Source organism: Alligator mississippiensis, chromosome 2, assembly GCF_030867095.1.
Source record: "Alligator mississippiensis isolate rAllMis1 chromosome 2, rAllMis1, whole genome shotgun sequence".
Classification (NCBI taxonomy): domain Eukaryota; kingdom Metazoa; phylum Chordata; order Crocodylia; family Alligatoridae; genus Alligator; species Alligator mississippiensis.
In genome coordinates, this window is record NC_081825.1 from 252,190,107 (window position 1) to 252,216,788 (window position 26,682).

General features: G+C 42.7%; 1 protein-coding gene across 6 annotated transcripts in view; it reads right to left on the bottom strand.

The window, feature by feature from the left end:
• Nucleotides 1–26,682, bottom strand: part of PRKD1 (protein kinase D1) — a 279,741-nt gene that overhangs the window by 232,347 nt on the left and 20,712 nt on the right. Inside the window, exons 2-4 of one of the 6 annotated variants that reach the window (XM_019496201.2) lie at nt 16,429–16,547; nt 14,487–14,575; nt 13,136–13,238 (exon numbers count right to left, since the gene is read on the bottom strand). The exons of 3 other annotated variants lie outside the window; for them this stretch is intronic. In XM_019496201.2, coding sequence (XP_019351746.1) covers nt 13,136–13,222 — 87 coding nt within the window. In that variant the 5' untranslated portion in view covers nt 13,223–13,238; nt 14,487–14,575; nt 16,429–16,547. Of the gene's footprint in view, nt 1–12,351; nt 12,550–13,135; nt 13,239–14,486; nt 14,576–16,428; nt 16,548–26,682 lie in introns of those variants that run through there. 2 more of the 6 variants (XM_019496202.1, XM_059723015.1) reach the window with 2 other exon arrangements.

Sequence of the window (26,682 nt, forward strand, 5' to 3'; positions counted from 1 at the left end):
AAGGTACAAGCCTTTTAACTGATAATGCAAGTAACATGAAAGCTGCATGGCAAATATTAAAGACAAAGTATCCTCATTTAATAGTATTTGGCGGTCTTGGTCATGGGTTGAATCTTCTGGCAAAGGACATAGTAAATGTGAATACAGTGAAGACAATATTGGCAAACTGCAAAGTGATTGTGAAGGTATTCAACAATCATCATGCTGCTAATCAGATTTTGAAGAAATTACAGAAAGAGAAGCAGGGGAAGGAAAGTGAATTTTTATTGCCAGGAAAAACTAGATGGGGCTTGGCTACAAAACGTTTACATAGCTTGTTGTGCATAAATAACTGTTCGCAGTGTGCTTCAATAGATGATACTAGATGTGCACCCAGGGCCATCCATAGCAAGGTTCCCTCTAAGCTGTGAACGTGCGCAACCACACACAATTAAAAATCTTGCCGTGCACTAATTTTTTAATGCCGCGCACTTGCCCAGAGAGGAGTTGGGCTGCAGCTTTCTAGAGACAAGTTGGCCACAGAGTACGGCAGAGGCACCGGGGCCAGTGTGGGACACTTAACCAGAGGTAAGCTTCTCACACGGGGCAGGCAAGCAGCTCCTCCCCAATGCGAGGTGGGGGTGGGGCTAAGGCAGAATGCCTCCTCATCATGTGCCTCCTCACTCCCCGAGGCAAGGCAGGGGTGGAGGCTGGGTCTGGGGTCTGGAGCAGGCTCCGCTGACTCCGGGGAACTACTCCACAGGCTCTGCCGGCTCCAGGGAACTGCTCTGCTCCCCAGTCCCTGTCAGTTAGGTTTCCAGAAGTACACATTTTTGGTTAAAGAGTTCTCCAAGGTTTGGTTCAGAACACAAGTTGGGAAGTTTCCATTTAAGTAACACATAAAAGTTTTAAGCTTATTTTTCTTGTACTGCTCTAGCTGAAGCTCTCGCTGTCACCTGCTCAAAAATTCCACCAACTTCCCAACGGCCACAACCATGAGGGTATTTGCAATTTGGCATTTGCTTGCTGATGGACAAAAGAACGCTGCAGCAGACAGCCACAACAGCATCGCTGCATGTTTGACAAACCTCAAATAAATAGCAGGCCTGTGCAGCAGCACAACCCCATGGGAAGTTCTGGGTTACAGGGAACTGTCTCTAACAAGGGCAGAGAAGAGAGTCATGATCTCACAATCTCCCGTCTGGGAAAGGTGGTAGAGGCTGTCTGAAACTTGCCTTTCCTACCACCCTCAGCATTTCTCGCAACAACTTCTCTCCCCTATTTCCATTTCTATGTTTTGACTGTGAGGTTTATGCTGTATCATCTTTTATTGTTATACTGTGTTATACTGTGTGGTGGACCAAAGCGGCATGCGCCGAGAGGAGGCAGCAGTCATGGATCACTACACCACAGAGGGAACTTTGGTCCCGGGGGGGGGGGGGGGGGGAGGCAAATCGGAGCGACCACTCCAGACCCCGTACTTTGGGAGTCCCCGCTGTCAGCACAATATAGGCCCTGCCCATAGATGGCAGAAAGGGGAAGCTAATGGGGCTCAGCCCCCTAAATGAGGGGCAGCAGATATAGCTGGATGCCCGGAGGGCAGCCCCGCCACAGGGCAGAGGGGCATGCATGCACTCAGATACCTAGACACTTGCAGCCAGGATCACAGCGGGCCCCACTCCCTCCCGCACTGTGGCGATTACCTCACAACCCGGCTCGGCCGGGGCCCCATTCACAGTGAATCAGGCCCTAGCCAGGCCAGGTCATGGGGCAATCAGAGCCTGGAAGCTCCTTTAGAGCCAACACGGTGCTGGGGAGCAAAGCAGGGAAGCACATGGGTCCCAGATCTTTGCACAGGGCATGGGCAGGCTGCAGCTGGGCCAATGCAGGGCAGTGGTTTGTTGGAGCCACTGGTGCAGGCATCGACCCCAGGTGCAGGGGAAGCAGCGGCCTCATGGCTCCAACAGGCCCCAATCCTGAGCCCAGCACAACCCAGAGGCTCCTCCAAAGCTGGCGTGGCACCAAGGAACCAAGAGAGGGAAGGCACAGGGGTCCCTGATCTTCACACAGGGGAGTGGAGCTGCAGTGAAATTTCAAGTGGATGCAGCCTCCTTCTAGTGTCACCAGAGCTCACTCCAAGCCCAGCCCTCAGCAAGAAAAGTACCATGCAGCACCAGTTCTAGCTCCACCACGCACCTGCAGCCCACCCCACGCAGATCCGGAGGCACATGCCCCCCCGCCCTCCTGGAGTGCAAGCAGCGGCAGCTTCCCCCCACCCCTACCCCACCCCATCCCACGCCCCATCCCCAACCCAGCTGGGCAGCGCCTACCCCTGCCCCTTCCCTCACCACAGCAGGTGTTGATCTGAACCCCCCCATGCCCCTTCCTTCCCCCCCTCCCTTTCCACCACACCAGACTTACCACCTGATGGCAGCTGTATTGGATATCGGATTGGTATCACCTCCTTAAATATTGGCTATTGGTATCGGTCCCCAGAATCTCTATCGGTGCACCCCTAGATGACACAGTATCCCAGATTATTCCCACAAACATTCAGAAGCAGATTCTCAACAGCGATGTGTTCTGGGTTCAAGTTCAAGGAGCATTCAATTTGCTACTGCCAGTTCCAGTGGCTATCAAGAAACTTGAAGGAGATGGACCAAGTCTTTCAAATAGTATTCCAAAGATATTCAGACAATAAATACATGACACTAGTGGAGCACCCAGTGCCACCTGAATGAAAATCTAATTGAGCATTTGCCTTCTTCACCTCTATCCAAAAAAGTAGTAGTAGTAGTAAAACAAATGTTTACTAAGAGATCTTAGTTTTGCTCTCATCCAGTTCATCTGGCAGCAAGCCTTTTGGAACCTCAACACAGAGGACAATATTTATCAGAAGACAGATTGTTTACTGCTCTCAGTACAATTATGGAAGTAGCTAAGAATGTCCCCAACATCGACTAAATAGCCGTGACAACAAACATTGCCAAGCACTGTGGAAAAGAAAAACTCTGGAGCAAAGACATCATTTGGCAGCAACGAATATGTCTCCTCTCGTATGGTGGAAGAGATACCGTAGCACCCAACTGTTGTTCAGGATTGCTCTAAGGATCCTAAGCATTCTACCAACAGCAGCTTCTTGGGAATGGAACTGGAAGACTTTCAGCTCAACCAAGACAAAAAAAGAGGAATAGACTAACAAATAAATGCACTGCTAAGCTTGTTCCTATTTCTCAAAATATCTTGCTTCTGGAGAATCAGTCAGAAGCACAATTAATGAAGAAGATGCAGTGTGATGATAAGTTGCCCTTGTCCACAGACTCATTGGTAAAACCATCCTTTAGTGAAAGAGACTGTGGTTCAAGTAGTTCTGAATTAGATTTGCCTCAATCCGATTCTGAAATGGAACTAATAAGTAGTGCAAGTGCTTCTGTGACAGTGAAACTGGAGGTGCCGCAATGCCCTCAGTGGAAGAGATTTAAACTCTGTTGAAGTAGATGAGTGGACAACCACGGCATATCACGCACAGTTCTTTGGATGTGCTAAAATTAGTGTGTCAACAGTTTTTAGTGATTTTGGGTTTTTTTCTTAAATTTAACAAACAATATAAGGGAAGTACATGCTATTAGGCATTGTCTTTACATTTTTACAAGTACAGTAAAAGCTCTGTTATCCGGCATCCCCTGGGAATGGGGGATGCCGGATAACAAAATATGTCGGTTAATTGAGTGGCCCTGGACGCCGCTTCTCCTGCTGTGTCTGGGGTGTCCCTCCACCCATCCTGCAGCATCGCCGTCCCTCCCGCCACATTGCCATCCATCCCACGGGCCCTGTGGGACAGGGAGGCGGGCCTCACACAGCCCCACGCAGCCTGTTATGCCCTCAGGCCATGGGGGATCAACAGCACAGGCTTCTTTGCCCTGGGCCATGGGGGCTCAGAAAAACTGGAAGTGCCACGGTGGGCACTTCCAGTTTCACCTTATCTTACAAGTCGGCATACCGGTTAATTGAGCATGCTCGCTTGTAGGATGCTGGTTACTGGAGCTTTTACTGTATTCCAATAAAAAATAATTTCTTTCCACATAAAGCTTTGAATTTGTTTGAATATAAATATTTAAGCCACATTAAGTGTGCTGTATTTAATTTTTTTCCTAATCAAATATTTGAGTTCAAATACTTGTGGCTATTGGGACATAATCACGCTCTATTTAAGGCATTGGAAAATTTTCCAATTCAAAATTTTCCAGAAAACCCATGTCTCAGGTTCTGAATTAGTCCTTTATGTTTTCCCAATAGAAAATACAATTCTGTTCTCAACTGTAATAAGGAATACTCTCATATCTGAGTACATTCTTAACTAATTGTAATGTATTTTTCTTTCTGCCTTTTATTTTTTTCCTGCATGTTAACTACTCCAGTAGTATTAGCCGTAGTTTACTTGACTTCATCCAGTTTCATGTATGCCAGTGGAGGCCAACCTTCAGCAGGCATGCTACAAAAGAGCCCTGCACCTTCTTCCAGTGCCATTCCAACCCCACTCCCAACTGATCTGCTTTCTTCTCTTTGCTCCCTGACTGATGCTGCTTTGCTTTCTGCTTCCTGCCTGGTCACATGGCACACACAGAGGCTATGTCCATGCCCCTAGGCCACATATTGGCCACCCCCAATCTATGCCTTTCATCAGACATACCTCCTACCTCACTATTACCCAGATAAGGTCATGTTAATCTATCTTTTTTTTTTTAAACTGAAGAGTATGAAAAATAGGTGCAATCAGAAATTATTAGAACTATAGTTCAGATTCCTTCCACATTTCATGTAATCCATGAAACAAATAAAGACCAAATTAGGTTTCAGTGTATGATGAGAAAAAGCACACCCCTTCAGCTGCAGCTCTTCCACATGCATTTATGCCTACTAATATCTTAAACTGCAGCGCTACACTTGGAGACAACTGCAGTATGTTTTAATTTTGTTCATAAGTGGTCACTAGTATCAGAGCAAATAGTACTGCAAACAAAATTTATGTCTTTGTACCACAGTTGCAAGTGTCTCAAATATTAAGATGTATGGGCTGGTTTGCACTGATAAAATATAGAGATTTTATACACATTTTTAGACACACTAATCAATTTAGCTCAAAACAGAGTGTAAACCCACAATACATTACTGCCATATCCCAAGAAGTATTTGCCAACCTTGGAATATGGCAACACTTAGAACTCTAATTCATATTCTGGGACTGAAATATAGGACATAAATCCTCTTTTCCACTGTTTTAATGCTAACTGTAACCCTGCAAACCTTACTCAACATAAAAATCTTCTTAGATATTTAAGCTAAAATAAATGGCTCCACCTTGTTTGTGTATCTCAGTTGGCATTAGGGTGAGCACACAGGGCCACTGAGGAGATGGATTTGGCAATTTAAGGCCACAGATGTTAAGCTTTTGGAGCAGGCATTGTTCCAGAATCAGCATCTTGTTTACTTAGCAATCCCTCCAGGGAATATTATTGATGGGGTAGAAGCTGTCACTCAAACTCCTCATGTGATTAGGGAATTAATAGACTACCAGGACTGATTTTCTCCTGGATTATTTTGTCTCTTCAGTCCCCATTCAGATTAGGTAGTTAGGAGTTTTTAGAGGTTTGGTAAATCCTAGCTGGTTTCAAAAACAGTATATATGTAAACAAATCGACAAAAAAAAACCCTAAACTGTGTTTAATTGACCTGGTTCCCAGTTTGGTTTCATACGAGAAAGGCAGTCAAGATTTATTGGGGGAAAAAAATCTTAAAGTGCAAAAGTCATTCTAGGAAACCTGAACCAATTCCCACACTAAATCAGGCGTGACAATCAACAGTTTCAGTCTGGTCTGCCTCTTCATTCAAATTGGTAATACAAAAGTCAGGGTGTGAAAATCTTGTAACTCAATACCAAATACAATGTTCCTATAATCTCTCCTATGTTAAATTGCTGCTTACCCCACTTCCATTGTAATCACACAATTCCCTGAGTTGTTCTTCAGGTCGGTAGGTTATACTCTACTACAAAAGTCCATTCCAAATTCTGTTTCTGGCCAACTGAAACTTAAAAATGTATTTTATTTTTGGGCAAATTACGTGATTTTGTATTGCTACTTGTTTCTAGAAAGAGTTTTTATGGATCTACAGAAAATGTTAGTAACACATATATTTTTAGTATTAAAAACCACTATTAACTTGATATAAACTTAGATCACTGCTGCATTTACATTCTACTTAGCAGCAAGTTAGAAAGTAAGTTAGTTATACTTCCTATTTTATTACCTTTATTTGGGACCCAAAAACAGTAACTGCAGGAAAAATTTCACTATGGAAGGTCTTGATCCTGCAAACATTTACATGCACACATACATTTCAGCACATAAGTACCCATAAAGTTAAAGAGGAGTTTAAAAGCTCACAATGAATTGGGGCCTGAAAACCCTTCAGATTTATAGCTTATTTTGTAATAAAATGACTTACTCCATTTTTTACAAAGGCATTTCAATAACATTTGAGATGCAGAACAAGACTAGGAAGATAAAATAACTCACTCTTTTAAAAACGTGGCAGGCTGGCATTTCTAAGCTTTGTACTAGCTTACAGTCTGTTCATTTACATGTTTGAATATCCTCCCTCTTTCAAGGTAAACTGATTACATGAGGATCCCTCACTCCCTTCTGCAGAAATGTTCTGATTAATTTTTTTTAAAGAAGCATTTTGTCATTAATTCTATAATCGACAGGAGCACAGCAGCTGAGGCACATCAACAGGGCTTCAAAATGCAGTGGGTAGAAAACAAACAGGCTGTGGAGCTCTGGGAAATAAGTGATGATGCAGGCAGGGAAACAGAAATAGGAAAATGAACACAGGTAAAGAGCTGGAAAGAGATATTTACTTCTGCTCTTTTGGAGAGAAGAAAGATAAACTTATTGAGAAAGGCAAACACCACCTTACAAATGGCATTCCTGTTGCCACAGCTTCTTGTTAAAATCACTCCTTGTAGCAACAATGGCTCACCTACTTGGTTGTACCAGAAACTGGTACCAAGTGAAGATACGGAGTGTTAAGAACCTGTTATGTTCTGGAGGGTCGTGGGGGGTCACAAATGTTGTCTTGTGTTTTGTTGTATTGATATGGCATGTGTGGTCACACTGAAAACCCCATGTTATAATGTTTACATTTTTGACATTTTTATCACTGTATAGATTATATTATGTTGTCTACATATACCTTTATAATTCTGGACATGCTTTAGCCAAGGGACTCAGGTATGCACAGTTAAGAACAACTGCCAGACACAGGTGGAAAGGTGGGCATCAAGGCACTGTCTGTTTATAATGGGAGGAAAAACTGAACAATAGCAAAGGCAACTGAGAGGAATGGCCCCTCAGCCAGAGGAATGCCAGGTATCCAAGACAAAAAGAAAGAAATGTCTGGAGGATTCTGTGACTTACAAGCAATTAGAAAAAATAAATGGTGTGTTTTTCCTAACAAAAATCCAATCTATGGAAGCTGGAAAAGAGTCACTGCAAACTCATGGACAGATTTTTTATTAAACTTGTATTTAACTGGCATTAGTTGGTACGGCTGTGCAAAGTTTCAGTCCCTGATTTGATTCAGTGGAGATTCAGCGGCCAAATCTCCAAATCCAAATCGAATCAGAGGATTGAACCGAACTGAAACCCTCTGAACCGATTTGGAAATATTCGGGAATTCAAACAGACACAAATTTAAATGTTTTTTCTACATACCTCGAGGTAGCAGGCAACTCGTGAACACTGCGATGCTGGGGTGCATGGAGCATCCCACAGGAGCACGGGGGGGGCTCCCCAGCGTGCTTGGCAGCAGACCCGGAAGTGGATTAAAAGCACTTCCAGTCCACTTCCAGGTCTGCTGGAGAGTGCACAGGAGGGCCCCCCTATGGCCCCTAAGCTCAGTGACTGGTGCCTCCAGGGTCTGGGGGAGCACCTGGGGTCCTCCTGCAGCTGATCACTGAGCCAGAGAGGCATGGGGGGCCCTCCTGCATGCTCCCCGGTGGACCCAGAAGTGGACCAGAAGTACTGGTGGACCAGAAGTACTCCCTGTGCGACGATCCATCCACCCCAGCATCACAGCGCTCATGAGCCGTGCCTGGTACTTTAAGGTATGCAGAAAAAACATTTAAAGCTGTGTCTATGGCCGAATCACCGATTCTCTGAATCAGCATCGAATCTTCAGATTTGGGGACAGTGATCCAAATCAACTAATTGAATCGCTGTCCCCAGTTCACGCTGAATCAGAATCCAAATCAAATAGGGCCAACTTCACACATCCGCATTAGTTGGTACATGCTTAAAATGACAGTTCAACTAACCTAGTTGTTAGCATGATGCCCATTTTCTTATGATTTTACAAGTCAGAGGTCTTAAAGGCCAATTTATATTTTCTTAGCATAACCACTCCTCATATCCATGCTGGACTAAATACATCTAATGACATCTGATCTTGGAAGTCATGGGAATCCTGAGTACCACAGGCACAAGTTAAAGATAAAGAATTTTAGAGTTAAACACCTAGCAAACATAGAACACAAAAATGAATGAGTGAAAATACTTTTCAGACCCAGTTTCACCACTGATCTGACAAATTGAAATAAAAAACTGCAGGGGAACAGTGGAAAGAATGACTGAAATGAGGAAAAAATAATTCAAAAAGCTTCATTTGAATATTTATTGAAATACCAAAGACACAACAATAGTTAAGGAACGTGAACTTTGTTACAGTAAGAACTATTAAATTTTGAAAAAACAACTGCACGATATGTATTTATAGCATTACTAAAAATAAATGGCATTGCATATTTTATATCTGTAAAACAGCAATTTTCCATAAACTTTCCGTGTATTAAGAAGGAAAAAAAGTGTTCCTGAATAAAATGTATACTTAGAGACCTAAAATAATCCAAATATACCTAACTTTGGAAAATGCTATAAAGACAGTTTTCAAAGTTTGAATGTGAACAAACAATATCTTTCTGTATGCATTTCTACTTCTAGTGTTTTCTGCCTCACTCTGTTTTTCACTTGCATATATGATCCTTCAATAAGCTATAAAAAAGTATTAAACTTTTTGGTTTGCTTGCAGCAAAATGTGCAGTTTTTTCAACTATAGTGTATGCTACCTATATCCTTTCTACAAATCAAGCAACAGCTGTAAGCCTAGATTGTCACTTTTCATTTCTTCAAATTGAATAATTACACTGAGCTTGTAGCTCCATATGAAACTAATGATATCACATTGTAATTTTTTCCTGTTTGGCGTTTTCCCAGGTACCCAACTAGCCAGGGAACAAGTGTTTATAATGTCTGAAATTGTTTCTACAAGCATAAACCAAATCAGCAAAAGCAATTTTCAGTCAGAAAGCAGTAGCTGTTTGTTGCAACTGTTAGTGACACTTAAAGCAGCCTACAGGAGAGCAACCAGACATGGAAGAAAATAAAGGCTTGTTGCCATCAGTTTATCTCTACACAATTTACCTTGATAAATGTTTTATTGAGAGTCAAGGCCATGTTGTAAGTATTTACCACCTTGAGAATAAGAGTTTTAAAGTGAGATACTTTATCAGCTGTGTAAACTAGATGCAATATACAAGTTCACTGAAACATGATTCCTTAGACCAGGGGTGCTCAACCTCCAACCCACAGGCCAGATGCAGCCCATGAAGCCTTCATATTCGGCTCGAGGGTTGGGAAATTTGGTGGTGGGGGAGCAGTGGCCATTAATGCAGCCACCCTCCCTGCTCCACCATATTCGCAAACCCCAAGCTCTGCACTGCCAATTGGAGCTGGGCTGTACCCGTTTCCCCACCATGGGCCTGGGCCACATCCCCTCCCCCCATGGGGTTGGGTCACGTCCCCTCCCCCTCTGCAGGACCAAGTTAGAACCAGACCATACCTCCTTTCCCCCCATGGGGCCATGTCACACTCCCTTCCCCCCCATAGGACCAAACCATGCTCCCTTTCCCCTAAGACTTAGGGTCAGGCTGCCCCATGCCACCTTCTGCATGACCAAATGGTACCTACCACACCTCCCTCCATCCCCCCACAAGTGCCAGATTGGAAAGAGACATCTGGTAGAATCTGGCCCACAGATGGATGGGGCACTGTCCATCCAGCCTGCAGGTACAAAAGGTTGAGCACCAATGCCCTAGAGCAAGCAGTCAGGCTGATGTTGAACTGAGTATCCCTGGCCTTAAAACATTTATCAAGTGAGTTAGGTAAAGCTGGGGATTCCTGGAGAATATGAAATATGTGAAGCAAAGTGGTGCAGTTCTCCTAGTTAAAAGCAAATAGTCATGTCTATTGACCTGAAAAATCAGGCTAATTGAGCTTCTTAACTTTGAATTGGCTACTAGATGCATAAGCTATGTGCTTTCATTTTACTTATGATACCATGAGTGAAATTATCTTGGTATAAAACATTGTAAAATACATATTAAATTAAAGCATACTTTGAAAGCAATGGGAGTAACAGTGGAAAGACAGGCATTACTTCTCCAAGAACTACTTTCTGATGTCTGGATCCACTTCTAAAGTAGACACAAAATTAATGGATACAGGTTTGAGTCTAGAAAGCAGCTGTAATCTGAAGAATCGTAAACAGGTCTGTTCACAAAGACTTTAAGCAAACAACCAATGACTTCAACAGAGCAAGATCAGGCCAAAATATAGGTAAGTTTTACATAAAAACACTTTTATATATATTTTGGGTGACTTTTATAAAGCAAGGGTTAAGCTTTTATAAAGCAAGAGTTTTTAGAAATATACTAACTTTTCTTCAAGAGAGCTTAGAAGTGGATCAGACTATTAAATATTAGTCAACTCTACCTAAGCTTTTGTCTTTGCTTCACTTGGTCATCTACAGCCAGCCAGAATGCTTATCCTTCTGAACCACTGATAAAATTATTCTTGAAGTTCTTTAATTCAGCATAAGGCCTATTGTTACACATTCTATTTCTTGAACAGGTGTTGGCAACAATAGGAGGCAATATAAGAATCAGTCTACCTAATCTGTCTAAAGAAAAGCCTTTAGCTACAAGTATTTGCAAAACTGTAAAGCAACTTCAGATGTTTCCAGAAGTCTCAATTTCTCTATAAGTTGCAAACACTTTTGCTTCCCAGCAAAATGTTATAATTTTTAAGAATCTGAAAGTAACATTACTGGTATGTCTTCTATTAGTCAGGAAAATTTATCTTGCAAGGAATAAAATAATCACCACAATTTTCAGAGAATGAATAGTCCACTGCTAAATTACTGGAGAATAACACCTTTATAAGCTCCCTTGTTTTGATGCTGCTTAAAATTTACTGATACAAGTTAACCAGTATGACAGTCTTTGCACAGGTGTTTTAATCAATGTGTGTAATTTCAGTATCATAATAATTTTAGTTAAATGAAAGTAATTTATATATGTGTTGAGTAGGGGTGCACCGATAGAGATTTTGGGGGCTGATACCAATATCCGATTTTTAAGGAGGCATATTGGCTGCTACCGATCCAATTACTAATACAGCATGGAGAGCTGTCTCCAGCTGGTAAGTCCATTGTGGTAGAAGGGGAGGGGCACAGAGGGGCATATCATCCCCACCCACCCCCCCCCCCCCGCAGTGAGGGAGGGGACAGGGGCAGGGGCTGCCCAGCCTGGGAGGGGTAGGCCACAGTACAGAACCACAGCTTGGGGCTGGGGGGTGGCTCCTACTGCTGCATGCCCTCCATAAGGGTACCGGGGGGGGGTGTGCCCCTGGATCTGGGTGGATGGGCGGGCGGGCTGCAGCTGCGGGCTGGAGCTGAGGCTGCGCCAGGCTCTTCTCAATGGGGGCTGGGCTTGTGGCAGAGGCTATGGAGTGGGCTGTAGCCACCCCTAATTTTGCTGTAGCATCACTCCCAGCACCACTGCTGCTGCATGCCCAGCACAGCCCTAGCTCTTCCCAGCTCAACCCTAGCCTCCCCCCACATATCAAGAAGAGATGGGGCTGCACCAGGCGTGCAGCAGTGGTGCCACAGGAAGTGGCACTATGGGATGGCTTCAGCCCCCTCCATAGCCCCAACCCTACCCCCCGGTGAGAAAATCCCAGTGCAGCCCCAACTCCAGCCCATAGCTGCAGCCCGCCTGCCCTGCCCAGATCCAGGGGCACATGCCCTCCCTGGGTGCACACAGTGGTGGGACCTGCCCCCCACCCGATGTGCTGTAGGTCCATCCCATACCCTGGCCCGCCCCAGCCAGGCAGTGCCTGCCCCTGCCCCAGCCCTTCCTCACCACTGGGTTGATCTGCCCCCCCTTGCCCCTTCCCTTCCCCCTCCCAGACTTACCAGCTGTAGGCAGCTCTCCACGCTGCTGGGCTCTGCTCCTTGCTGCCCAAGTGCTACGCTGCAGCTGTGCACAAGCACAGGCATTTATACTTGTGCCGATTCCTGATACAGCCAATTTTCTTTGCGTCAGTACAGAGCCAATATCAGATCTATGCATCAGTGCATCTCCAGTGTTGACCAGGACATAAGTTGGCTATCCTGCAGTCATTTTAAACATACAGATGTTTATGTTTTGACCCTAGATAGGATCACTTTACAAGAAAGAAAGAAAAAGGTCATAGAAATGAATAAATGTAATTGAGGCTATTGTGACTGGGACTCGCATATGAAAATCATGCACAAATTAAAGGATTCTCTTTTGCCTGGGTAGAGGGGTGAGCATGTTATAAAAAGTCATCATTTTTTTAATTAAATAAGAGCAAATCTCCAACATGAGTACTGTATTGTATATATCCTACTGTTTCTTTGTACCCCTTTGGAAGAACATCTCCATTTGACGGTTGAGATGGAGCAAATCAGTATACAACATGCAGTCAAAACAAAAAGTATATTCATGGGGAAACTCATGCTTTCAAGTTATACAGATATTTTTGTGAGGCCATAGCTAAGCCATTGCAAATCAAATTCCCCCTCTATTCTGCATACATTTTGTTAATGAAAGCAAAATATTAAGCTTAATCTACTTTAGGAAAATAACTAGCCCTTTACTTTCTTTTTAAACTATGTATGCAGGCTATGAATTGAAAGAGTGAGTTTTTAGGTAACTATGATAGTGTATACTTACATTGTCAGCCCTTAGCCAGTCTGTGCCTGAAAAACAGACTTTTCTTTGCCTTTCAGCATACAGTCCTAAAAGGATATTGTACCCCATGAGACAGTAGATAACTCTGCAAACAAGCAAGCAACAAGCAAGTCAACACTCACTTTCTTGCAAAAAATTATCTACATCATAAGCTGTGTCCTTTCCAAAAGAGATCTCAAAAAAGTAAATAAATAAGAACTGGCCTGTTATCTAATAGCACCATCACAAATGAAACTGTAGAATGGAGACAGCTAAATAAACCATCAAAGCTGTTTCTCAGTTTAAGGAGTAAGCCAAAACTAACTTCATTTTGAGTGCTAATGGACCCTGATATAATCATATAATTGTTAAGTCAGGGCAAAAAACTGACCTGAGCAATGAAAGCATGAATAAGGAAATGTGACCATGCCTGTTTTTCTGTAACATAACTGGAGAGGGAGGAAGGGGAGTGTAGGGGAATAAGGGCAACAGCTCAGGGTGCCAAGGTGGGGAAGTGAGAAAGAAGGATTAAAAAAAGTGGCTGCTGCTGGCAGCCATCTGTGTGATTGAAGTAGCAACCAGAAATTTTTCAGCCATGTTCCTAAATTGCTGCTAATCTTCATCAAGCTTTCAACAATTTTTGCTTCAGCTTGAACAAATGACTATGCAAGCCTGTATCATAGTTTAGGGTGGGTGAGCAGGGCACCAGCCAAAGGTGTGCACTCAGAGTAGGCATCAGAAAGGCAGCCCCCAGATACCCCACATCATCACCACCACCACAGCAGCAGCCCATGTTCTGGGCACTCAAGCTCACATCACTGCTGCAACGAGAGTATTCTCAGGATGGCATGCTTCAAAACCACTGTGGCTGAATTCAGCTATAGATTTCCAGCCAAAGGCCACTAGAGGGCTGTGAGGACTCCCACCATCAGGATTATGTCACTTTAGTCCCAAATCCCCTAAACCTTTCCTCACCCCCTCCCAGCAGGGCAGAGAGGTAGATTAGAGCAGCAGCGGAAAGGTGAGAGTTGGTGAATCTGGGTGCCTAAAAGTGCCTGCCTGTTGAAAGGTACAGCAGTGCACTCCAGGATTGTGGAAGACCTACACACAAATTAAAAAAAAAAACAAGAAGTGAAGCACTTCCAAATAGCATCTCATTTAAAGAATTACTGTGCCAGAAGAATTGGTTTCATTTTACAATTTGCTAAGGAAAAAACAGCTTTATTCTGAGGACAGTTGGTAACAACGGGGTTTTGAAATAAGAGTTAAGGCAAGCACTCAAATTTTGTTATAATGTACCCCTCCATTCAAGGGTAAAGTCGTGGGCAGGTGAATCCTGGACATCAATGTGTACCTGTACTGATGGTGTCATTGCAGGGCTTTGGCTTCTTTGACCATAGGGTGATATTTCAAGAAGTCCTTCCAACTTGAAATGGGACTCGCCTAATGAAGAAAAGAATGAGTATCTTTGCTTGCAGACTCAACAGCCTTGTTGGAGTGTGACTTCAATTACATTCAACAAGTGATACAAAAAAGCCCACAAGGAAGTAAAGAGTAGGATAATTTGGAAAAAGGTTCAGAAATAAGTAGAAATACTGGAAATCTTAACAAGGACATAAGAAGGACAATTAGTGATATAATGAGCTAATTATCTAAGATGCCAACATACTAATACAATAATCATGGGTTGTAACCAAGAACTGCACTCCTTTTTTTCTTAGACTTACTTCCTATGGAGTATTACTAGTCCTACGAGCTTGTTAAAGTCAGCTTTTCCTAGGTTTAGTGTTTCTGTGCCGCTTAGTTACTTGGTTTAGAATCAGGAATTCTATCACTATCCGATCAGTTATCTAAGTTGCATTCCACCTTCATTCCTCAACCATTTCCTTCCTATCAGCAAGAAGCAACTGAGAATTTCTTCGCAGTTAATTTCTCTATCAGCTATGCTAAAAACTTTTCCCCAACATGTTCTGCAAGCTTGTTAGGCTTTTTCTGCATTTCCTGCTCAAAACATATCTTGGTAATTAAAGTCTCCCATAACCATGAGGTTCTGTAATTTGGCTGATTCAGGCAGTTGCTTTAAATCTTCAACCAACCTTCTCCTCCTGGTTTGGAGATATATAATAAACACTGATCATGACACAGTTTCTGCCATTTTTCCCTTTTACCTTAACCCAAAGATTTTCAACAGGGACATCCTTTCACTTCGTTCTAGACATCAGGACTAGTGTGTATATACACACGCATTACAATATTCAAAACTACGCCTTTTCTATGCTTCTCTTTCCTGAAGAAGTTATAGCTATCCATATTAATAATCTAGTCAGGTGAACTATCACATCAAGTCTTAGGTTATTCCAATTAGATGATAACTTTGTACATTATTTTTTACTTCAAGCATCCCATAAAAGGCCAACCATCAGAGTAAGGAAAGAAAAAATTAGAAATTATTTAAATAAACCAGATTTTTTTTTCAAATCTGCAGGGCTTAGATTCATAGATGTTAGGGGCTGGAAGGACCCTCCTGAGATCATTAGGTCCAAGCCCCCCTGCACTTAGGCAAGAAAGACTGCTGTGGTCAGATGACTCCAGCAAGATGAGCATCCAGATGTTTCTTTGAAGATTTCCAAAGTAGGTGAGCGTACCACTTATGGGGGGGGAGTCTGTTCCAGAGCCTGGACACTCAAACCATAAAGAAGTCTTTCCTTATCTCCAAGCTAAAGCAATCCTCTAGCAATTTATGACCGTTATTCCTAGTCTTCCTCTAGGGTGCCCTGCTAAACAGATACTCTCCCAGGCCCTGATGTGTGCCTCTTATATACTTATACACTGCCACCAAGTCCCCTCTAAGTCTTCTCTTCTCCAGTCTGAACAGTCCCATGTCTTTCAGCCCTTCCTCATATGGCCTGCTCTCCAGACCTCTAATCATACGCATAGCCCTCCTTTGGACACTCTCAAGCTTCCCCACATACTTCTTGAAGTGTGGCACCCAAAACTGGATGCAGTACACGATCTGTGGCCTCAAAGCCAAGTAGAGTGGGAGGATGACACCTTTGATTTGCTTGAGACATATCAGTTGATGCATGCCAGTGTCTTATTCGCTTTGCCAGCTACTGCATCACATTTGTGGCTCATGCCCATTCTGTGATCTATCATGACCCCCTGGATCTCTTTCAGTTGTGGTGCTAGCAAGTGTAGCACCACTAATCATGCAAGTATGTTGCAGATTATTTCTCCCCAGATGGAGCACTTCACATTTCTCAGTATTAAACATCATCAGGTTTTCATCTGCCCACCTTGCAAACCTGTCCAGGTCAGTCTATCCCCAGCTTATCTTCCTTGATGAGATTCATTCTGGAGGGACTCAAGAAACTGGCATAAACTACTGCAGACCCTGAGGTGAGATCCTAGAAGACTGAAAAATAAGGCTTATGTAGTGTCCATCTTAGAAAAAGCAGGGTAGGATTCAAAATGACCTTGATAAATTGGGAAGAGATCTGAAATAAAATGTAAATAAACATAGGATTTTGCTGCACACACTTGTCATAGGAACATAAACAATGCAAAAATTGTCCACTGGTTACGAGGCAGACTGGGACTCTGAGACTCAGGTTCTCCTACTTTCCCCACTCATACATCTAGTTTCAGGTAAATAACTTAATTCTCTCTGTCTATACTCCCTCCCATAAAATGAAAACAGAGATGTGTTAGTTTGAAGTCAGGCAGGGGGCAGGGCAGCACCTCAGAGTAGGGGTTGGCAACCTACAATACATGGCCAGATCTGATCTGCAGAGCCATATGACCTAGTTCCCAAATGTTTCAGTGGCATTCAGCAGCCATGGGCCCTGTGCTGCTCTGGCAGTGGGCCCTCTCCCCAGGCTGCCACAGGGAAAACTGGCAGCAGTGGCTGGGTCCTAGCACCTGTTTTCCCATCTCTGACCTGAACTAGGTCAATCTGGCCCACAGCCCAAAAAGGTTGCCAACTGTTGCCTTGGGCTAAGTAAAGACAATCAAAAAGCCTAAGGCTGAATCGATTTAGTCTTCGCAGGTTAGTCTAAGTTGTGTAGACTGAACCAATAAACAAGTGAATACAAATTCACTTTTGATTCCAGAATCACAGCCACATGCCTACAGTGGCTCAGACTAGAAGCCAGTGGATGCTAGCACACCTCCCTGCTCGGCTACAGCAGACAGTTTGGGCCAAGGCTAGCCTGCCCACTCTGTGAAGGGGACTTTGTGGCAGAAGTACAAAGCATCCTGGGATTCTGGGGGACTGTGAATTAACTTGAATCTGGAAAGGATTTGGGACAGAAGTTCAATACACTGATTTAATCTAAATCAGTTAAGTCTGATACTACATCCATCCAGGTTTATCTTTAACCAATCTCAGCCATTTTAAAAGCAGCTTCTATGCATTGAACTTCTGTTGTGTTACAGGTTTGAACCAGTTCCCAATCACTTACACTGGTTTGTGTGTAATTTCTGTCCCTAGCCTTGGAGAATAACTGGTTTAACAAGGTGTGGACTTTTATAGATAACAACCTACTTCATCTGCTTGTAGGAACAGACTTGTTGAAAGAAAAGGTTTTATACAGAGGGAAGGGGAAAAAAGGAAGGGAACACTGCTAAAAATGGTAATAAGTAGATTGATTAAACCATTTAGAATGAAGAAGGTGGTTACTAGTTGCATGGCACTGGAGTAAAAATCCAGGTATTGGGATAAGAATCCACAGTCCCCGTGCTGACACCATGATTAATACAATCCAATGTGTGGATAATTTCTTTTCTGTAATTTCACATTCAAGGTAGTTTTTAAAGATTTTCTGTTTGAATAAAGGTACTCTGAAGTCGGTGATGATTCGGAGAAGCTAATGAGTTCCACCATGTGCTTGTGTGCGTTTCTTGAATCGGTGTCCTTTCATTCTTTCATGTAGGGATTGCCTGTGTGGCCAATGTAGACAGCACATGGACACTGTTAGCCAGTATTGGCATATACTATGTATGATGTTAGTTGAGAAGCAGATACATGAACCCTGGATATTATAATTTATATTAATATAATACTTTATAATACTATAGATGTTATATTACAGGTTATAAATATCACACATATATGTGCATGCTTTATACACAATTTGCAATTCATCATATGTTATCATTATCATATACATAACGCATAATGCTATATTATAAATTATAGTACTATAAGCCTACTCTACCTTCCCATCTGTTAAATGAGGCTAATAGTACTTCCTCATGCAGGTGTTGTGGGGACAAATACATTAAAGCCTGCAAACCACACAGGTGGTAAGGTCATTGGGATCTTTAATTACCCAAAAATTCATGCTTTGTAGGAGATCCTGCTACTGGGCACCTGAATATAACACCATTTTATACTCTAATACAATGTTACACACCTTTTCATCCCATCCCAAACAAGATGTAGAATACCAAAGAATGGCAACAACAATTATTTAAGGAATACAAACTTCCACACACACAGAGATTAGAAAGGATTAGGATCATTTATTATAAAGACAGAAATATAAAAAGAAAGAAAAAAGCTATAGAGAACCACAATTGTTTAGAGAACCTTTTAGATAACACAAGAAAAAGGGGGAAAGGGCCTTGGGAGTTAAGAAGAGGCACATCTTGAGAAGTGATTTTTACTACGGATAAAAAAATATTTTTCTAAAGTATAAGCTGGATATGGGCTTGATGTCAAGGACTGACCCCAAAAACAAATTCCTTTGAGATCCCCTTTGTGGCAGGCATGGATTTTCTCCTACATTCAATATACTCCTGTGGTGTTTAGTCTCCATTTGTAGCAAGTGTTAAGCTGTGTTCAGTTGTATTGTTTATGTCTATATTATAGCATTTGATATAAATGTAACTTTCATAAATCTCAATATTATAGCCAAGGTTGTTTTGTGAGGTTAGAGATTCATTTAAGTAGCCCTTAACTACAGGAAACCCTCGCTATTTGCGGATTTGTGATTTGAAATATTTGTGGTGCACTCTGGTGATACTTTTACATTCAGTAAGCTTGCAAGTGGACTTAATGCAGCCTTGGCAGGTAGAATGTATGGCATTAACAAGTCCACATTAAGAAAAAAGTCTGTCTCTACCCTGCACACCCTGCTGACAGTGCCGCCGCCAGCTGCAGGAGCTTCCAGCTTACCACCTCTGGGCTCCCGCTGCTGATCCCAGTATTCGTGGATTCCCCCATGAATGAATGAGAATGAATGAGTAGGGCGAGGGTATCTTGTATTTACACTTAGAAGAGACAATCGCTGAGAACTAGCATTTGACTTGGGTTGGGTTGTTTACCCCAGATGGACAGAAGCCAGGATCTATCCAGACAGCGATAAATTTTTATTTAAAGGTGAAAAGAATTACACCTGACCACTCTGGTGGCAGGGAGGGGGGTGGGCTGCAGGGTTTACTTTGTACTTATCGCATTAGTGAATCTACATGTCTGAAAAGGATAAAAGTTTTGTAGTCTTGTAAACATGTACCTTGGGGAGTGGGAAGGGGGCAGGAAGTTACTGGCATAGTGTGCCCTCCTCATCCCCCAGAAATGAAGGGATGACTTGCATGAATAGCCATGAAGTTAGAGACAGGATCTACTCTCTAACCTGGTGAAGGGGCACATCTTTGGGTTTCGCTGCAGGGTAAGAACAGGTTATTGTTCTGATATTTCTTTTTGTTTATTTACTTTTATGTCTGCATCTCAGTATATAGTTACTGATTTCTTATGCTTGTTCTTTTTTTGTATAATAAATCCTTTGGTTATCTTTTTATAAAATCATTGATGTCAGTGAGGATTCCTGAGTATTTGTACCATTCAAACTTGCCCCATTCTATGGAAAGAGAGATCCATCATTTCTGAGCACATGATGGAACAAAGGTGTGATCCTTCTAGCTGGCAAAATCTCCTCTGCTAATGGTTGGCAAGGCCTGATAGAGACAGTTAAAGCCGAGAACCCACAGGACAAGATGTGGCCTCTAACACACACCTCACCTCAGCTAGTTCTCAGTGGTCAAGCAACAGACAGCAGAGAAGGGTCTGGGACAGAAAGGCATCCCCAAAGGTGTAGAAGCACCCCAGGAGTGTCTAAGGCCCATCATACTTGGGCCCTAGACTAGGGCCCATCATACTTGGATAAAGCCAAACTTTATAAAATACAAATCAATGGGAATACTAGGAACCTACTGTTTTTCTCTCTCTGGGCTGACTTATTTGCACTTATTCAAATTTATTTTGTATATCAATCAGACCATGCCAGTGAGTAGTGCATCTAGTCATAAGAGTTACAAAATAATTATTTAAAATAATAACGTGGTCTTTAAAAGTCATAAATTCTATAAAACTATTATTTTATTTTAAATCATTTGCAAATCAGTGACAAACATCTGGGTACAAGGCAGGCCAGTGTACTCAGGATGTTTGGGTTTTGTTACAAATTTCAGAACACAGCTCCATGCATGTAGGTAACTTATTTGGCCCACTCCATTAGCTTCCCAAAATATGTATAAGCCTCCATTTCCTCCATGTATAAACACACAGATATATAACAGGCTATCTTCAACATTCATTTTCTATATATTTGACTAGAGAAAGTCAGTTACTTCATGACAGAAGTAATCGTCTATCTATTCCTTCTAAGTTGATTTTAAAGTACTTCTGCTGAAACAATACCACAACATAGAACAACAGGTGAAGAAATTGTACCTTTCCTCAGAATATTGGCTCCTGGAAAATTCTATCCATAGTACCTGCAGATATGATTGAAACCCTTCTACATTTCCATTATACACCCCCCATTTTCCAGGGAGTAAGAATCAGAACATACATTCTGGTGTGGAAAACAGTATAAAACATCTTAGTCAAAAAGTAAATTTCATGAACAGTGTTAAGATGTCCATCAAGATACTCTTCACATTGTTTTCTTATGTGAGTGGTATGAGGCTGCTCTGAGCCATTGTTGGGCAGATATTTTTCTCTGAATTTTAATATGGAGTTTTTCTACAGACAGTAAGTATCCTAAATGCATGGTGTAACTAAATAATACCCATGTAAAGTTACCATAGTATAATGAATACATATAAAAATAACATGCTATGGACGTGAGTCATAACTGAATATATAGTTAATGTTAATAAATTATTAAATTTTACAAAAACAAATTTCCAAAAACAAAACGGCTATAAATGGTAAAAATTGATCTGGATATATTTTAATATGAATATAAATTCAGTTTAAGATATTTTCCCCCCATATTATCTGTTAGCACTTGATGTATATGTGTAGTTATATACAGAAGGGAACAGGGATAAGGATGGAATTAAGTTTTGCCAAAAAGTAGTCTTCCTTAACATAAAATGCAGCTATGCCTTCATAGATTATCTTCATTAAAACTCCTATGATGGCTCTCTAGAGACACAATAGAAGTTTTGCTATTTGAGTTCTTTCTAAATAATTAAGTATTTGAAATAATATGCCAAAATATCAACATAGTAGAATGTCATGAGAAAGAATAAGAAAGATAACATACAGAAAAAGCCTCTGTTCAGAGGGGTATAGTGGTCCATGCTAAGATGCTACAGAATGTTAATAAATTAAATGGAATAAATATTTAATTTAAGGAATAATTATAAGGCGTGCGTGTTAATGGAAAAATTAGTATCAAGACCCTTCTTTGCCTTCTAGAATGAAAATTACTCCAGAGGACTTAAGGTTGCACAATGAATTGTATCCATTTGGCCTGCTCAAAGAAATCCACCCAAAGGACTGGGAAACAGGGAAACTTGTCATCCAAGCAGGGAAATTCTTCAGCTCAGTTAGGACTGTTTGATGAAACTCTTACCTTCAAAACCTACTGTTTTAGGAGGTAGCTAATTTTAAAGGCATTTTGGGTTATCAAGTAAATTCAGATAAAGAAGAGTCTGTCTCATGGGTATCAAAAATAGACAAACATTTAGTCATATATAAATCATATAAACTTATAAAGTAAGTCTTCCTCTTCTGTAAAATATTCAGAAATAAACCCAAGCATAAAGAGTTCTATGTAAAAATCTGATATATTGAAGCACATGGGCCCATGCTTAACTTTATGTGAGTAATCCCAGTGATTGCAGTAAGGAACAGCAAACTCCCAAACATTTAGTAATTTTAATGGAAAGATAGTTTAAAGGATTGCAATTTGGAATAATGATAAACAGGATTTAGATGGAAAACTGACTGTCTAGGTACTTTTCCATGGTCTGAGTATAAGGAATATATTTAAAATGTTAACTCTAACCTACTGAACTTGAAATTTTAGTTTCATAATGGTCAGAATATATTGGAAAAAGCAATTTAAAACAAAGTAGTGAAAAGCATTACACTAACCTTAAGGAATGGAGAAGTTTGTGCATTTAAAAAAATACAGTAAACAAAGATAACTCTGTAAACTCTGTCACAAAATAATAATAATAATAATTACATTTTTATTCCTAACTTTTCAATGGAGGATTAGGAGTATAATGTTTAAAAAAAATCTGACGTAGCTTGAACAAGATAAGCAAAAGTAACTACAAAAATAAGTGAGAAAAACATATCAACTCCCAAAGGGAAAGAAAAGAACGGAAAGGAGATTATAATGCATACAAAGAATAGTGCCATGAACTGCAAATTAATGGAAATTGAATATAAAACAGTTAATATAGATTCCACTACAAATCTGTAAGGTTAAAGTATATAAAATCACTGCCACATGAGAACTGCTAAAGAAGTTATAATGGAAAAGTAACCTTAGAAAAGAGTTGTTATTGCCCAAAAATATAGGACTGTTGGAAGAAAAGTATAAATATTTTTTTAATATTGCTGAAATAGTTACTCTCTCACACAGGAGGTAGTCATAGGAGAAAACACTACCAAGCTAGTGAAAAAAAATTTTAAACTTGTAAAAACAAAACTAGATTAGCCTACTCTTGTAAGAACCTACAGAACATAGTATCGCTGCATGAAAATGGCTTTTTATATATATTTCTAAAATTTTGGGAAAAATCACTCTATACACATCTTAGAAATCAAATATCCATATTCTTGTATTTTATGGCCATCTTTTGCTGTGATCTGGCTGTGCAGGGGGAGAGGATGGTAAATCTGTCCCTGATCCGCCCACATGGGGGAAGGGGGAAGTGGCCTGGCCCGGCCCCAATCTGGCTATATGGGAAGGAGATGTGGTACTGCCCTGATCCACTCTGCAGGGCTTGGGAATCTGGCAGTGGGGGAGGGGTGGCAGTATTCTTTGCCGCTGCTTCTCCACCACCATGTTTCCCAACACGTGGGGAGCCCCACAAGCCAGACTGGGTCTGCAGGCCAGAGGCTGAGCACCCCTGTACTAAGGAGACAGGAAAAGGATACTAGCATGATATCCAGTTCTAGACAGATATTAGCTTCATTTAACCTACCTGCTACCACTGCTATTTCCTGAGGATCACAGATGCAGTGGCTCTCGAACCTTTCCCCCAGCCTCCCAAACTACAACCATCCCAATTCACTTCACAGGGGGAAAAGACTCCAGAACTCCTGCAGTTGGGCTCAGCAAGGGGTGCCTGCATTTGACTGGCAGGGAACACCCAAGGGAACCAGGCAGGGAAGAGGAATCCACCCAGTGCTCCCAGCAAGAGTAGGGCAAAAGTGGCTCTGAAGGACAACCCCCATCCCTCCAGCTTGATCAGCCAGGGAAAGTGGCAGTAGCAGTGGCAAAATGGAGGAAAAAGGCAAATGGAAGGGGAAGTGGGCATGCGGCTGAGGAAGGAGAGGAAAGTGCGGGAAAAAATTAAATTCACAGTTCTTACCCGATTTGTGAACTTAAAAAAAAATCCCCACTGCTGCCGTTTCTACAGCATGGTACCAAAAGCGGGTGGGGGGCGGGGTGTCTGCACCACTCCAGCCCTCATGGATCTGCCCCTGCATGTAGGTCTTATATATTTCTTATACTTTGTAAACTAAAGAGTGATTAGTTATAAAACTTTTGCAAAGTCTATATGTTCCATGCTTCAACTATCAGACATTCCTCAAAGGACAAAGTACAAGGCAAAATGCTGATGAGCTTGAAGTTCTGGGAATATGTATGCTCAAGAAACTGAGTGTTGACAGGAGGTCAGCACTGGTGCTGTGGGCCTGTGGTTGCTGTACCACAAAATTTCATTTCTGAATGGTGGAACAGTCAGAAAGCGTGTGCACAGGTCTACCAGAAAAAAAATCAAGGAATTAAACCATGCCAAAGGCTTCTATGCTTCAAAAAAGTATGAAGCCTTGGCTTCATATGAAAAGAAGCCTACTCCACTAGCAGAAGAGGATCGAGAGCACAGCTGCCAAGGGGAAGTAATGGGTGGCAGTGGTTGGCAACTCGCTCCTGCAGGGCAAAGAGCCGGTGGCTTGGGAGGTCTGCTGCCTGCCAGAACCCCGAGTCTGAAATGCCATGGAAAGGCTGCAGAAACTCATTTGACCCTCTAAATATGATCCCCTGCTCGTGGCACCAATAATACTGACAAGGGGAAACTCAAAGAGATCAAAAATTACTACATGGCTCTGAGTGCAAGGGCAAAGGGGATGGGGGTCCACGTGGTGTTCTTATCCATCAGTCCTTCCAGTCAAAGGTATAGGTAAGGCTAGGAGCAGATGCATCTTGAAAAGCAAAATGTGACTGCATTGATGGTGTCACCAGCCGGGCTTTGACTTTTGTCCATGTAACGATGTTCTAAGAAAGATTACTAAGAAGAGATGGAGTCTACCTGACAAAGGGGGAAAAGTGTCTGAGTGTCTTTGTATACATGCTTGCTAATCTAGTGATGAAGGCTTTAAACCAGGGGCAGGCAAAATACAGCCCGCAGGCTGGATCTGGCCCGACAGGCAATTCTATCCAGCCTGTGGAGACCCTAAAAAAATGTAGAAAATAAATATTTATCTGATGAAAATAAATATTCATCTTTGACAGGCAGTCAGGGGCAGCAGGACCCAGGGGAGCCAAAGGCAGAACTAAACAGCCACAGCAAGTCCAGTACGACCCTGCCTACCGCTCCCCAAAACCCCAGCCAGAAACCTCTGCCTAGCAGGGGCTTCTGGAGGCTTCTGTCCTGGGATTGTTCCTGCTTCTGTGTGCTAAGGAAAATACAGATAAGAAGGAGGACAGGTGGGAGGCAGGGGAGGAACATGGGCGATTGCCCCTGGCCTCAGGGTCAGCCGGGCTGGCTCCTGTGGTCCCAGCACTGCACCTCGGAACCATGTAGTGCCGACCGGTGGGCGGAGCAGGTAAATGGCTGCAGCATGCAGAGGAAGGGGCAGCGAGCAGGCACACAGAGCACAGCAACAGCCAGGTGGGAATGCAAGGCCCACACCAGCGGGGCCCACAGCAGGGCAGCAGGAGCATGGGTCCAGGCTGGCAGGGACTCTATGGAGCCAGGCTGGCTCCCCCTCCTCTCCCTGTTCCAGTAAACCGACACGGGCCCCGCACTCCAACTCAGCTGTCATTGCATGCCACGCACCCGCTCACTGTCCCTTCCCCCTGCCTGCCACAGTCATTTCCTCACTCACCCCCGCAACCTGCCCACCATGTTCCGACATCACTTGGTTCCCAGCTGCAGCACTGGGTAATGGGGAAGCAGCAGCAGAAGGATAGCAGTGGCAGATGTGGGGGGCAAGTGGCAGCGAGCGGGAGCATGGGGCCTATGCCAGAGCCCTGGGTCCAGGAGTGGCAGGAGCACAGACCCCAGGCTTGCAGGGGCGGGGGGGGGGGGAAGCTGTGGGCAGACCCTCCCCCTCCACACAAGCCACAACCCTCCCCAGCCACGCTCCCCGCTCAAAACCCATACCAACCCACACCTGGAACCCCCATACCTATCCACCCCCCCCCAAATCCCACACACACCATCCCCCACATACCCACAAACCTATACTCACCTTCCCATTCACACACCTCCACAATGTACACGTGTAAGGCTTCAATTTAAGCTATTACCTCTATGCATACTACACAAACACATGAAAATCGGGATGAATTTTTTTTTTAATGCAATTAATGGATGTTGTAGTATAGGATCAATTTTTAGAATATAATGTGGTATTTTTATGGTTCAGAGATGGCAAAACCCCTTGCTAAAAGGAGTATTTCTGGGGGGGCAAGGGGAGAGACTTCTGGTAGCAAAGGTCAGGGGTTAGGGGACAGGACTTCCAGTCCCAAGATGGTGACCAGGGGGCGGGGCACCTGTCAAGGGGCAGGGCTACCTATGCAGCCCTCAGTGGCTTGCCCCAACTTGGTAAGCAGCCCTCCACCTGAAATAATTGCTCACCCCTGCTTTAAACCAAGTTAATCAGGGAACGAAAACAAAGCCCAGAGGTAAGCAAACAGCCAGGGGACCTGAAAAACGTTTTAAAAGAGGAAGCAATAGTGGAGGTCTTAGCGGTGTTCTCAGAAAGAAAGTAAGACAAATTAGTTACATAACTGAACTGTTTGTATCCTAATGCAAGAAATACTGGGAATAATTAAAAAGCTGGAGGT